General features: G+C 44.4%; 2 protein-coding genes across 9 annotated transcripts in view; one reads left to right on the forward strand and one right to left on the reverse strand.

Annotated features, from left to right (window-relative positions):
• The window catches only part of ARL13B (ARF like GTPase 13B), a 52038-nt gene extending 46025 nt beyond the window's left edge, over nucleotides 1-6013 (reverse strand). For 2 of the 6 annotated variants that reach the window (XM_075034062.1, XM_075034065.1), the window contains exons 1-2: nucleotides 5748-6012; nucleotides 732-903 (exon numbers count right to left, since the gene is read on the reverse strand). In XM_075034062.1, the coding sequence (XP_074890163.1) occupies nucleotides 732-800 (69 nt within the window). In that variant the 5' untranslated portion in view covers nucleotides 801-903; nucleotides 5748-6012. Of the gene's footprint in view, nucleotides 1-731; nucleotides 904-5747 lie in introns of all 6 variants that reach the window. The other 4 variants (XM_075034064.1, XM_075034060.1, XM_075034063.1 and 1 more) reach the window with 3 other exon arrangements.
• Nucleotides 6014-6278: 265 nt separating this feature from the next.
• The window catches only part of PROS1 (protein S), a 35502-nt gene continuing 27945 nt past the window's right edge, over nucleotides 6279-13835 (forward strand). The window contains exons 1-4 of one of the 3 annotated variants that reach the window (XM_075034056.1): nucleotides 6279-6802; nucleotides 11405-11562; nucleotides 12594-12618; nucleotides 12950-13036. In XM_075034056.1, coding sequence (XP_074890157.1) covers nucleotides 6724-6802; nucleotides 11405-11562; nucleotides 12594-12618; nucleotides 12950-13036 — 349 coding nt within the window. In that variant the 5' untranslated portion in view covers nucleotides 6279-6723. The other 2 variants (XM_075034057.1, XM_075034058.1) reach the window with 2 other exon arrangements.

Here is a 13835-nt window from a genome sequence, read left to right on the forward strand (position 1 = left end):
TCAATCCAATATAGTTCTTTGAACAGCAGCACCTTCTGTAAAACCTAAACTACGTACTATTGAAGAAAAGAACAAATCTTCCTACATGAGCGTGAAGTATAAGTAAGTGTGGTATACCCTTTATCTCCCTTCCCCACAGTTTGAAACAAACTATGCACTATCTATGTATCTCTGCTAATTGGAGGGAAAAGGATGCAGGATGTCAAAGTAAAAGTAACAGAAACAAACAATAAGCGTAGAATTCCGTATGTGAGAATGGATCACCAGGCTACCCACAAAATGCAGTATTAAGTTACTTAGATAATAGTAAGCAAACTAGTATGACACTGGGGCTACAGTCTGCTCTTGACAACGAAGTATTTTAACACATTACACTTCAGAATCTCAAAATGCAGAAACTAAATCAGTAAGACAAAAACCAAATAAACTTTACATAAACATTCTATTATCACGCCATAATGCTCAACTTGAGGAAACGGTATGCGAAGCACATTATTTTGAACTTTATACCTTCCTGAAGTCAGAAACAAAGTACCCGAATTAGAGATGACTAACATTTAACTTTTAAGTTCAGAAGATGTATTGATTCTCTCTTGGAGAAAAAAATGACAGATTTTGTCTCAGAAATAAAAAATACGAAACAATGTTATATAGCAAATAAAGTAAAACATAGGTGAGAGGACAGTTTGGGAGGGCGTGTGTAGAAATGTAAAATACTTTCACATGTTTACCTCACAGGTTCCTGCCACCGTTTTAACCAGCTGCAGCAATTGGCCATTAGACTGAACATCCCTCTTCATTAGCCATCCAGAGCCATGCAAGCTACAGAAACAATGTAGACAGGCCAGAACAACACAAGAAGACTGTGAGAGAGACTGCAGAGACCCAGATGTCTTGTCACTGCTAGGAAAAAAAAAGAAAAAAAAGAAAAAAAAAGAAGAAATGCATAGTTAGCCCCTATGTATAACCAAGGCAAGTCATTTCCCTGGCAGCAGCCTGTCTATTCAGTGTGTCATATTCAGTCAGCCCCATGACAGTCTCATTATGTCTTTCACCTTTCCATCCTCTCACGCTTCATCTGTCCCCATTTTACATATCTGGGCAGCAACAACACAATACTCGCACAAAATGATAATGCAAGACCACTGTACATAAGGAAACCTGCAAGTTAGAGCAGTAAGATACATCAAGCTATGGAATTCCAGTGCTTGCCTCGCTAACACATCCCACAGCTCTGACAGAAAATGAGGCCCAATTTCAAGCACGAGTAAGGTTTGCAAGAACATAAAAGGATAAGACATTAAAAGCAAACAAAGAATATCCTATCTGTTAAGTATATTCCTTTAACTGTCAATTTTGCACAGAAAGATCGCACAAGGAAACTGGGTTCTCTAGCCAGTACTTTGAGGAACTGGCAACTTAATGTCTAGTAATTGTCACTAAGTTAAATGGAAGTATCAAGTACTTCCATTATTTTACTATCCCACTCTTCAAGCGGGAGGAAGAAACAGAATATTCTTTCTGGTGTTGCTCTGTGGAAAAAACAATAGAGAATAACTGTGCAATCATGTGCATGTTTACTTCTTTGTATGCACACATAGCTATGAAACAGTAAAGCTTACACAAGCCATGCAGTCAAGCGCACAACAATGCAAAAGCTTTAAAACCCCCTTAGTTACTCAGCTATGATAATCCTACTGAAAACCGACAGCAGTTGTCCAGGTAAAGGCCTTTCACTGGCAAGCTTTGGGCAATTTTGCTTCACGAGTTCAAATCCACAGACTCCCTGGTAGGACGATGTACCAAGCCTGGCTGTTATTTTCTTCACAGCAGCCTGTAATATGCTTTGCATTTTTGGCTAAAACACTGCTGATATCACACAAATATTTTGGCTATTACTGGACCGTGCTTGCACAGCATCGAGGCTTTCTCTCTTTCCCACTCTGCCCTGCCCACCTCTCCCCCAAGCCTCCTGGCTGGGGAGGGGGGGGCAAGAGGTTGGGAGGGGACACAGCCAGGACAGCTGACCCCAACTGAACAAGGGGATATCCCATACCATACAATGTCATCCTCAGTAAAAAAATAGCTCAGGGAAAAGAGGAGGAAGGGGGAACGTTCATGGTTATTGCGTTTGTCTTCCCAAGCAGTTGTTGAGCGTGCTGAGGCCTGCTGAACATCTCCCCACTGATGGAAAGAAATGATTAATTCCTCTTTTTGTTCTGCTTGAGCATGCAGCTTTTGCTTTCCCCATTAAACTGCCATTAACTCTATCCATGAGTCTTCTCACCATCCTATCTTCTCCCCATCCCATGGGAGAGGGGAGTGAGCAAGTCACTGGGTGCATGTTTAGCTGTTGGGCAGGGTCAAGCCACCACAGTCCTCCTCAGTGCCAAGGTGGGGCTAAAGATAATGACAACTTTGTTCTGAGCACATTATAGTTGTTAATTGGCAGGCTCCTCTGCTGGTCACTGAGCTTGCTTACTGTACTGAATATTAGAGTCCAACACTTGTTAGTGGCTGGAAAAGGCTGTTTAGGTTGCTCCTCCCTTGGGAAAAGGCAAAGCCATTTGTGGAATTATGCCTGCTCACATGCACTTGGTGGGTATTGTGGAAAGATGGGGAAATCCGGTGTGTATCTCAAGGAGATTTAAACTTGGGGGAAAATAATCCATGATTTGAGTTGTATGTTACAGGAACAGTACAGCAGAAACCACTTGAAGCAAAGGAGGATGAGCCTTCTGAGGACCAGGCAAGTGTGGAGGTGACTCCACCAAGTGGGTCTTGGCACCCAACAGGCCGCTTCCCCTGCCCCAAGTGACTACCTCCAGGGATGGAGCCCAAGTCATCAACTGTTCTTATTCGGGGAGCGGGAGGCAGCTATGGAACAGGGGAATAATATCCGTGCATATGTCATGGGACAGGGGGTGGTGGTTGATGACATACCAATCTCTCCTCCAGAGATTATCACAACCCTTCAGAAGGAATGTGCACTATCACCTCAGCTCATAGGCTCACATCATCTTAGCTCCCATTTTGATCAGCAGCTTAGGTGAAAAAACCCAACCAGATTCACATCAGAACAGCTGAGATGTAGACAGATATTCCCTACCGCTAACTTGCCTCCATGAGCAGAGTAACTGAGAGTAGTAACACTTTGCATTACCACAGCAAGTTTCCTAAAGCTGTTTCTCAATTATTTTTTTTAAACAAAGAAATTCCTTTCATATTTTAAATAACTAACCTCAAACAAAGGTAATTTCAAATTATGCAGAAAAACGAATAATGAAAGATGATAACAACTTTGCCAAGTTGTCATCTCCCCAATCTAGACCAATAAAAGTAGAAAAAAAATTGAGGAACTATGCCTAACAAACATATTTTTTCCCTAACAAACTATGATGGTGTAGATAATTTATACTGGTAGGAACTGGGAACTCCTCCTGATCTTATGAAGCTGCTGTATTCAAGGACATCTTTGTGTGGATCTGCCATCATTCAGTGTCAGAAACAGGTCAGATTTCTTCCAGAGCAGAGACAACAGATACTCTTCAAATATTTATATTCCATTATACAAGGCACCTGAGAATAGCTTCTCCACAGGAAAGTTTAGTGTATGAAGAACAGAGAAGATCTCAAAAAGGACAGCAAGATGATTACAACTATTACAAATATTAAAATCAGGCTCTGACACATGCAAAAAAAAAAAATAAAAATAAAATCCCACATGCAGTGGAATATGGTGTCTCAACCCAGAAGCAAGCACCAACAAAGCTAACTTTGAGAACGTAGCTACACAAATTTTCACCTAGTTCTGCTGAAAAGCAAAATGTAACAGCTCACTGCACAATGCACTGACAAAAATGTAACATTTTCAGTGCCTGAGCATAATCACAGAACAATTTCCATCCCATGTTACACAGACTGTCTAGATTTGCAAATTGTCAAAAATTGCTCTAAAGTACAGATATGGCCCATAGCATTCAAATGGGATTCATGAGATGAAGAAAACTCATTAAAGAGTGAAGAGGAGAGGACAACTACATCACAGCAGAGGATTCTTGTTTAAATATGAAACCCTAGAGGGGGGGGGAGTGGGAGGGAGGTGACAAATAAGATGAAAAACTTCCAAAATATGCCACCATAGGAGGGAAGGGCATTCAACACTGCTGAGAAAATTATGGTAGGGAGGCAAACTGCATTGTGTTATGCTATTTTGGAGAGACTTGATCTCTGAAATACATATGGAACATACTACATGTATTTTATGTGTTGCATTAACAACATTCAGAAGTTGTTCCAAATATTATACCTGTCAGCTTGAACTCTTTATGCTTGTTGAGGTGAAGCAAAACCAACAGGCCCACAAGCTCAGAAATAACGTAAATCTGCGTAGTTAAGCCAGTATACCACTTAGGTCAGCACAAGTACCAAGGGCTAAGAATGTCAAAGATCCCACTATTAGGTAAGAGAACAGAAAAAGTGTACTACAGAGACTATGAAAAACATGACAGATAACTGCATTAACTCTTAACGCTCTAGATTAAGATCAAGAGCTACTTAGCAGCCCGTATGTTATGTGATCCAAAGTACTGGGTACCAGCAAGTCCAACATCCAAAGTCATCTGATGAATAAGTTTATCTACTTCCACATCAAAGTACAAAACAAGCACCTTTTACCCATTTCACTGTCAGAGTTTACATTAAATGTTCTGCCTTTGGTAGAGGCTTTTATGGTAGAGAATTTTTTCAGTCATACCAAGCTCTCACTTTCTTTAAAACATAATTAAACAAGCCATTCAAAACTGACCCTCCTCATAAAGTTTAATTGTTTAACTTCTTACTGTGATGTTCCTTGCCTGACTTGTTTGAATTCTAGTTATAAGAACACAGTATTTTAGTTGTATTGGGTTATATTTTGAACAGCAAACCAAGTGACTGAGCAGTAAAGAAGGCATATTGAGCAAAAATCTGAACACTGTCCTCTCTGCCAAAATTGCAGTGTAGTTAACAGGCGCATGACGTGCAAATGAGAACTGTAACATCCTGAAAGACTGAGGCATACAAGTATTTGTGAGAAATAGCTCTAGGACCATCAGTTCTTCCGCGAAGAAAAGTTACTACAAGACTAGCAGTTCCAGTGAGTTTCTGCACTTCCCAGCCACGCTCCTACCCTTCTTGTGTTTCCAAAAAAGAAGCACCCCTAAAATCCAGACCTTGGTTCAGGCAGGTTTCCTTCGCTTGCCTCTTCCACTCTGGGAGTACGGTTTTTATTTAAAAAAAATAATAAAAAAAATATCAACATTTCAGGGAAAATCCACTCTCTGCTGCTTTCAGACTCACACGCAGGCTGCCAAACACCCACAGCCCGAGGCTGCCATTGCGGAGACGCACCGGGGTGTTTTACGAGGCGAGACTGGAGCCGAGCCGGCACAAACTCGATCTCCGCCGGGGAGCCGAGCAGGACGCTCGGCCCGACCCCGCCGGGGCGACCCCTCTCCACCGCGGCCACCCCACCCGCCAGCCCGCCCGGGAGCCGCCCCAGCCCCTGAGCTGACCCGCTCTCACCCCGAGCTCCCAACATCGCTCCTCACCCACAGCGCTTCGGGAAAGGCGGGCCCCGGCGGGGCCGGGCCGGGGGGACGAGCCGCACAACCAGCCGCCTCACACCAACGGCCGCGGCGGCCGGCAGCGCGTCCCCCCCCCGCCCCGGAGGCGCCGCCGCTGCCTGCGCGCCCGCCGGCACTTACCGGCCGCTCAGCGGCGGCGACGAGGCCGCGGAGTCCGAGCGCTAACGGCTCCGCGCTGCCCGCCCGCGCCCCAGGGGGCTCCGCGCCGCGCAGCCCGTCCCCGCCACGGCGGCGGCCAGCCGGACTGGCGCTGCCCCGGGCGACGGGAGGGCCGCGGCCGAAAGCGGGGAGGGGGAGGAGGCGGCGGCCGCGGGGCTCCGCTCGGCTCCGCCGCGCCGGGCCCGAGGCGGCAGCTCCGGGGTCACGTGCCCGGCACCCCGCTCACGCCAAGCCGCTCATTGGTCGGAGCCGAGATCTCCGAGGCGGTGGGGACGCGTAACCAGGCCGGTAGCCCCTGGTTACCGACAACGGGAGGGAGGAAGGGACAAACTTGAGGGCGGTCAGCGGAGAGCGAAGGCAAGCGACGCCAGCGCACGGGCGGGCCCGCGCCTAACCAATGGGAGCGGGCGGCTGCCCCGGTGCCGGCGGAGGACCGGCCAATCAGCTGTAAGGGGGCGAGGACGGGACGCTCCCCCACCCCAGTCCCCAAAGCCCCAAAGTAAACAACAGCGCGCGCGCGCGGCCGGGCCCGGCGCGACCCTCCAGCCGCGCCCCCCGCCGGCCCCGCGTCGCGCCTCTCCCGCTGGTGCGGGGCCGACCCTGGTTCGCGCCCTCCCGCTCGCTGTGCGCCGGCAGCCGCTGCCGGGAGGATGCCCGCGGGCCGCCGCCGCCCCCCCCGGGGCCGCCCCTCGGCTTGGCCCGGCCGCGGGTCAGGCGCCAGGCGTCCCCGCGGCGCTGCCCCCGGCGGCCTGCTGACGCTCCCGCAGGGCAAGGCTGCCCGGACGCGGCCCAGCCTCCCCCCCCGCCCCGCTGCCCCTCCCTCCCGCCCCCAGAGGCTCGCCCGGCCCCGCCGCCCCGGCCGCCGCGCAGAGGAGGCGTCGCGCAGTCACGGCGCCGTGCCCGGTCCCGGCCGCCCCGCCTCCCTCCCCCGGTAGCGATGAGGCCGCGGGGCAGGCGGTGTGTCCCGCTGCTGGCGGGCCTGGCGGTGGCCATCGCCCTGGCGGAGGCCGCGACCTGTGAGTGAGTGAGGCGAGGCGAGGCGGGGGGGTGGCCGGGAAGGCGAGCGGGGCCGGGACGCGCGGCGGTGTCCGTTAGCGCCCCTCGCGCTCCCAGCCGCCCGTCCCTCAGCCCCGGGGGGCGAGGGGCCCGGCGGCAGGCTGCCGACCCGCGGGCGTGGGGACGGGGGGGTGCCGCAGGCGGCCGCCTCGGCACCCAGGCGAGGGGTCGGCCCGGGACGGTGCGGTGGGGGCGGCCCTCCCCACCGGGCCGGTGCATCGCGTCCTCCCTCCCCGGATAGGTGCCGCTGAGCCACCGCGTTGGCGGAGCGCCTTGACCCCGTGGGTTTTTTGGCCGCTTTCTGGAAGCCGAGCTGTAACTGGGGGCCGGTGGCGGCTCTGAAGCTGTTTGCGGCCGAAACGCAGCTCTGCGGCTCGGGGGAAAGCGTGCCTTCGATTAGCTTGGAAGGAAACCCCTCGATAGATCACGGTCTCGGGAGAGTGGCATTATTGTAGAGTCCAGGCAAAGCGGCCCAGACTCTCTTGATAAGTTCAGACCTATCGGCCTAGGTAAGAACTACTCGCTCTCACATACAGATTAAAAAACAAAACCCCAAAACAAAATCAAAGCTTATGTCTTTGACATGGAAGTCTTTGAGCTTAGTAGTAAAAGATGACAACGGGTGTCTGGAACAAGCAGAATTGCAGCTCAAAGTAAGCCTGTTTCTGACGTGTCTTACTAATGATTAAACAGGCAGAAGAAAAAACCTAATGTTTGCTATTCAGAGTTCTGTTTGAATGCTAGGGATTCTGACTATGAAGGGAACAGCATGGAAGGATGAAAGTTCATTTTATAACTTATTTTTCAACAAGTCCTAAAAATAAATCTTCTAATAAATATTTCAGAATGGTTTTTTCTCCTGTTTTCATCACATTTTCTGTTCCATTTGTCTTCTCTACTGCATACCTTGTCAGTTTTCTCTTTCATGAACAGTGGGAAATTAGGACTTGTCCTACCCATGCAAAATTTCTGTGGTCCATGTAGTCTGGTTTCCTATCCTTGCCTCTGAACAATGCCAGGGATTTCTGGAAGCGGGGGCGGGGAACAGAAAGATCTTAATAATGCAGCTTGTACCATTCAATAATCATAAATGGAAGTTGCCTGCTAGTCTCAGTGCAGCTGCATTTGGTCCAACATCCATTGAGGGACATGTTTTGGTTAAGATAGATAAGGAACAGGCAAACATTAGCAGTTGGTTGGCTTTATTTTGTTGGCTGCATAAAGCTTATGTCACTGATGAGCATTTCGGGAGTCTCTAGACACTGGAATTATGGAGCTGATTGCAATATAACAGCTGTACAAACAAGATCATGTCACTTTCTACAGTGGCATCACATGTCCTTTTTATTCAGTCTATGGGGTCTTCTGAGTTTCTGGGAGAGCGCACTAGTAGGCTACAACTGCTTTCCACAACTGGGATGTTAGGTAAGCAGCTCTAAGCTATGTTTAACTAGCCTGCTTAAGGCAGGTTTATAGTTGCATCTGCAGTACAAAACAGCTGTAAGGAACAACTGAATCTCATCTTCTCCCCCCATTTTTTTTCCTTTTCAGTAGCATTACTTCTAAACAGGTGCCTGATGAGTAATCACTACACAGTGTCTGTACAACACCTACTGAAATCATAAGGCTATTGAATTTCATAAGGCTTCAGTGATAACTGAATGAAACACACCGAGTACATTAAGGGTGAACTATTGGTTTGGCAGGGTCAGAAGTGGGCTGGAGTTTCCTGTAATCAAACTGGCAGCAGCAGTCAGGATTACTTTTGTTTTTTTAAATAAAGGTCTTATCATAATCTTTGTAAGGAAAAAACCAGTTGAATAAATAAACTACTAATTCTGTGCATGGGAATTGAAATATTTGCACTAAAAATAGGAAATTTGCATTGAGTTACATGTTTTATTTAAACTCAAAAGTCATAGGAAATCAGCTTAGGAGAAGGCTGAACTGCTGTGATGTAGGGGAAAAGACCTGTTTCCATTACCCTGCTGTACTGAAAACACGAGGTAGGCAGTTTTATCTGGTGTAATGTCCTCAAGAACATTGCACACACTTGGAATTTTCTTGTGCTTTATTTACGGAAAAATTGTGTTAAAATGAGAATGATGTAGCTAAAGCTCAAAACAAGATTGTCTAAAGTCAGCTGTGAATTGGGCCTCATCTACACCACAGAGCCTCTGCCCCAAAGCTATGTCAGCATGCTTGCACTGGTAGAAATCTCCAATGTAAACAAAATCAGCAGGTGCAATGCACAATTTTACTACTTTGTTGTTGCTCCTTTTGCCTCAGAACAGATGGACTTTCTATATCCTTCTTATTAGCCTGCTTTTATGTAACAACAAATGCAGCCATTTACCCAAGTTAATTAAAATGACACTGCTAGCAGCAGTTGGTGATAAATAAACAATCAAAATGTTTTTCTGGGTATGCTCTCCAGTGTGGTTAGGGCTCAGAAGAGCTCTCATAAGGTCCTTCTTGTCCTGTCATCTTGCTGTGCTTTTTGCCAGTCTCTCAGCAGGCCATATGTTAGTGATGGGCTCATTGATTGAGAGAGAAGATCTGGGAGATCCACAGTTGCAGCAGCTTCCAATTCATTTCTCCTCCTAACTGCTGTATGAAGGATACGTAAAAACCAGAGAATGCAAATCCAGCTCTTTAAATACATTGTTAACAACCCTTGAGATGTACTTATGGCGTACCTTAAGGTTTGTGAAAGTGGAAAACAGTGGAAGACGAAAGCAGGCTTGAATCATTTCTTTTGTGCCAAGAATTTCTGGAAATGGGGGCCCAGAAAGTAAGAAAAGACTTTTCTTCGAGCAGTTTCCTTGAGGATCAGTCTTCACCTTACAGAGTTCTTTCCATTCTCCAGTAAGACCACCATGTAGATCAAAATGTATATAAAAAGAAATGAATCCTCAAATACCAGACTGCTGCCTGCTCATATACTTATTAGGGGGAAGAGCACAAGCTGACTTCTTCTCCTTGCATTCCTAAGCAACTTGCTGGTTGCTCTCTGAGATAAAGGTGTGCTTCAAAACTTTGGAGATATGCTGTAGTACATCCACCTTATGCTCAGGAAGTCTTACCTATTGCCTTACCTATTGTCTTACCAGAGTGGAAGCAGATAGATGAATTTGGAGTTACAAGCTTATCCCACATTGAATACATTTAGGATGCTGTAATGGGGAGGTTTCTTCAGGTCATCATCCAATGTTGCAGCACTTCAGAGTGCTTCAGCTGCGTTCCTTGTCACTGATAGGGACCTTCCTTTAAGTAACGTGTTTAGGATGGTACGGTTTTAGTTACATCTGTCACCTAAAAGGTATTCTCGCTTCAGGTTCTGGGCCTCATTAGCTGCTCTTTCTAATAAGCCATCTAAGTTTTTTACTTTCCCATTAGTGCACAGACATTGGGAGGCTGTTCTCTGACATTTGACTGCTGGCATGTCTCATAAAGGTGCTCATGAACAGTACTGAGTTGACTATGTCTGCTTGAATTGATCTTCTTTGTAGACTAGTGATGAATATGTATGCACACCATATCTGGTTTGCACTGCAGGTGTCATGACCCTCACACAGTTGTGCTAGTCTGAGAGGTTAAGTCGTGCAAAGACTGATAAAAGAAGTGCAGGTGTGTAGAAGTGTGGTGCTCTCTAGTTAACACGTCAGCCATGCTCTTTAACCCTATCAGCTGGACTTTTTCCAATTAGGCTCATCCATTTTTCTTAGTCACAAGGTATGTCCAAAGCCTAAACTAACAAGGCAGTCTAATTTAGTTGCTGTTCCTGTAGGGTTGTGTGCTCTACAGAGAACATGGAAGCAAACAAACTTCTTTCATTTTTAATATAATTTCTCAATTCACTTGTTTGTTCACCATTTATGTAAAAGTCAATAAAATGACAGTAACAAGATACGTGAAAATTAAGTAATGACACATAACATGATGGATCTGAAATACAAAAATTAGGTCAGTTTGTGTTTTATCTTGGTAAAATGTGAATGTAGGAAGGTTGTCTGCCTTGATATTTCTCAGGATATCATTCTCACCTTTTACTTTGTCTTGTTCTTTTACAGTTCTGAAAAATAAAATAACATTTCTGTTAATTACGTATAACAAGTAGCCTGATTTTATGAGACACATTTTTGGTCTCATGTAAGTTAATTAGGATCAGAATATTTACTCTTAGATCACTGAAACAGGTAATATAAAAGGCTTCACAGCTTTTTTCCACTTGTTGGTCACATATCTCACTTTGTTTTATCCATAGCTAAAAAAAAAAAATCTTGACCTGAATATGACATTTAAATTATGCTTCAGACATAGCATTGCACAAAGTTTTTTTTGGTGACTCAGGATTTTTTTGGTTAGAAACAGCTACCCCACATACAGAAAACAGAATTCTAGGATTTCTTGCCCACATTTTCCAAAATGATAGCAAACAGCAACTCCTGACTAAGCATTTAATTCAGATTTTTGTTAGATTCTCGTATTTGTTCAGTGCTTACAGCGTTTTTCAGCTGTTAAAAAATAAATAACAACAGAGCTCCTTTGTTTCTACAAAGTTTTGTCCCAGCAGTATGCCTCTCAGTTCCTGTTGAGGAAACGTCGAGCAAATTCTTTTATGGAAGAAAGTAAGAAGGGAAATCTAGAAAGAGAGTGCATCGAAGAATTATGCAATAAGGAAGAAGCCAGGGAAATCTTTGAAAATAATCCTGAAACTGTAAGTATCTGATGAATATCTATGACTTAGATAGTAGTTTTTTGCAGAGGGAAAGCTAGAAGTCCATAGAATTCACACTGCAAAGCTAAAAGAACCCCACTATGCAGACCAAGAACCAGTCTGAAATTCTTTTGTGTAAAGAACATGCACAATTAATAACGAAGACTGTATAAGCAAAGAGAATAGTTGAGTGGATATTATTTTAATTCCCAGTATGGATCACCAGTTTTAGACCACAGTTGTCTGCAAGCATTCTATGTGGGGAAGCTGTTGGCTTCAATTAAAATTTTACACAGAGGACGCATGGCAGTGCAGCCCTTTTAATGAAGGGATTGGACATACTACTGTGAGCTTTTTTCCTAGTGGAGAGAACTCTGTTCCTCAGTTCATTCCCACTGCACATTATTTACTATTAGGTATATTTTTTTTATTCATTTATATTATATATATATAATATACCTATTATATATAGGTATATTTTTTATTTATTTTTTTTATTATTCAACTTCTTGTTTTTAAAAATCTCTGGTTTAGTAACAGTTTTCACGTTATTTGGAATGAATTGCATATGAGATGTTCAACCTATGCCAGGGTTTTTGTTTATTTTAGGCTGAAAAAGGGAAATAAAGGAGGCTGCTCTGCATCCAATAGCAACATTGGGCAAGATCTCCCCATTTAAAGAGACAATTTTCAAAGTAATTTTGACACCCAATTCATTTTCATTGCTTTCACTTTGAAAGTGTCCAATTCAGTGCAGTATCTTAATCTGTCCAATGAGTCTTGTGTTTATTAAATCATCTGCTGTCTTAGCCTAAACAACAGTGATGCAGAAAACTTGGTCTATATTCTGTGAGTCAAAGTGACTTTTTCTTTTTTGCTTCTTTTGTAGTTAACAAAATATATAGTACCAATATATGTTTTGGTACAAAATATAGTACCAATATATTTTAGAACATATTCAGTGATATATTTTGCTGCAATTCTATCTACCTTAATTTTTCTTACTCTTTATTTTTCTTTTCTTTCTGCAGGAGTATTTTTATCCCAAATATTTAAGTAAGTACAAAAAATCTGAACATCTCTAGTATATCATTCACTGGTCTTCTTATTTGGCTAATACTAGTTTAGTTATTCTGCTCATAGTGCTTGAATGATTTCCGTGCTGGTTGTAATGCGTAGTAGCTCATAGGCAGTTCTGTGTGCTTAGATCCTAGCAGAGGCACTCAGAAGGTTGGTCTGTGATCAGCTGTCCTTAATATGTCCAGACAAGTTTTCTAATTCAAGCTGTGAAAACACAGTCTTTGAAGATGCTATGCATAAGCTGTTGTAATTTCAGACTAAATGAGTGTTTGTATCATAAGCAGATTGTGTGGGTTTGCATTTGCAGGCTGCCTTGCCTCCCATCGAGCAGGGATTTTCAGGGTTACAGCAGTTACTCCAGATTCTCCAGCTGACCTGAGGGCTTGTGTCAACGGTAAGCGCTGCTGTTACTTTACCTAATGCACTCAGATCTAAGAACACATGTGTACGTGGCTAGAAAGCAGTTCACATAGGCAGGAAAAGAGACAAATCTCCATTTAACTCAGGCAAACTCAATAATCTAAAACAGAAATTGACAAAAAATATTAGGTGAGACATAGCATTTTCAGAGCAAGCTAAGTGACTTTTTAACTTTATAAAGCATGCTGGAAAGTAAACATAATTAACTGCAAAATGGAAGGCAGAATTCTTCTAGAAACATAGAAACATCCTACACCAACCCACTGATGCTCCCTAGTATGTCCTCTGTACTCTACCATGTTTTTAATAGTTACGCCTGATTCTTTGCATCTAGCAAGTCCTGTTCTGTCAGTTAAGGGAAGAGACCATCTGGTTAATTCTCTTTTCTACCACTCTTTGGCCCATAGTTACACTGTAGCCCTTCATGAAGTGGATGACATTACCAGATGAAAAATTCAAATATTAGCTGGAAGACATAGTTGTTGACTCCATACACAAGAAGGTCACAAAGCATGAAATTTGTGATGTTGCTGAAATATTTTTTTTTCTGTGCCTATACATTGATAAGTCCAGTGTGAATTGTGTTTTTTTCTAGTAAATTCACAGGAAGCAATCTGTACCATATGCTCTACTTGTCACAGTAGAAACTTCTCTCTAAACCTCTTAAACTTTTACAGCCCAGTTACATCAAAGAAGCTTTCAGTTAGTTTGAATAGGAATACTTATCCTTAACCATCTGACACTCTTTTTCTCATTGAAAGCAACAGAAGGCA

Source organism: Buteo buteo, chromosome 8 (genome assembly GCF_964188355.1).
Source record: "Buteo buteo chromosome 8, bButBut1.hap1.1, whole genome shotgun sequence".
Taxonomy (NCBI): domain Eukaryota; kingdom Metazoa; phylum Chordata; class Aves; order Accipitriformes; family Accipitridae; genus Buteo; species Buteo buteo.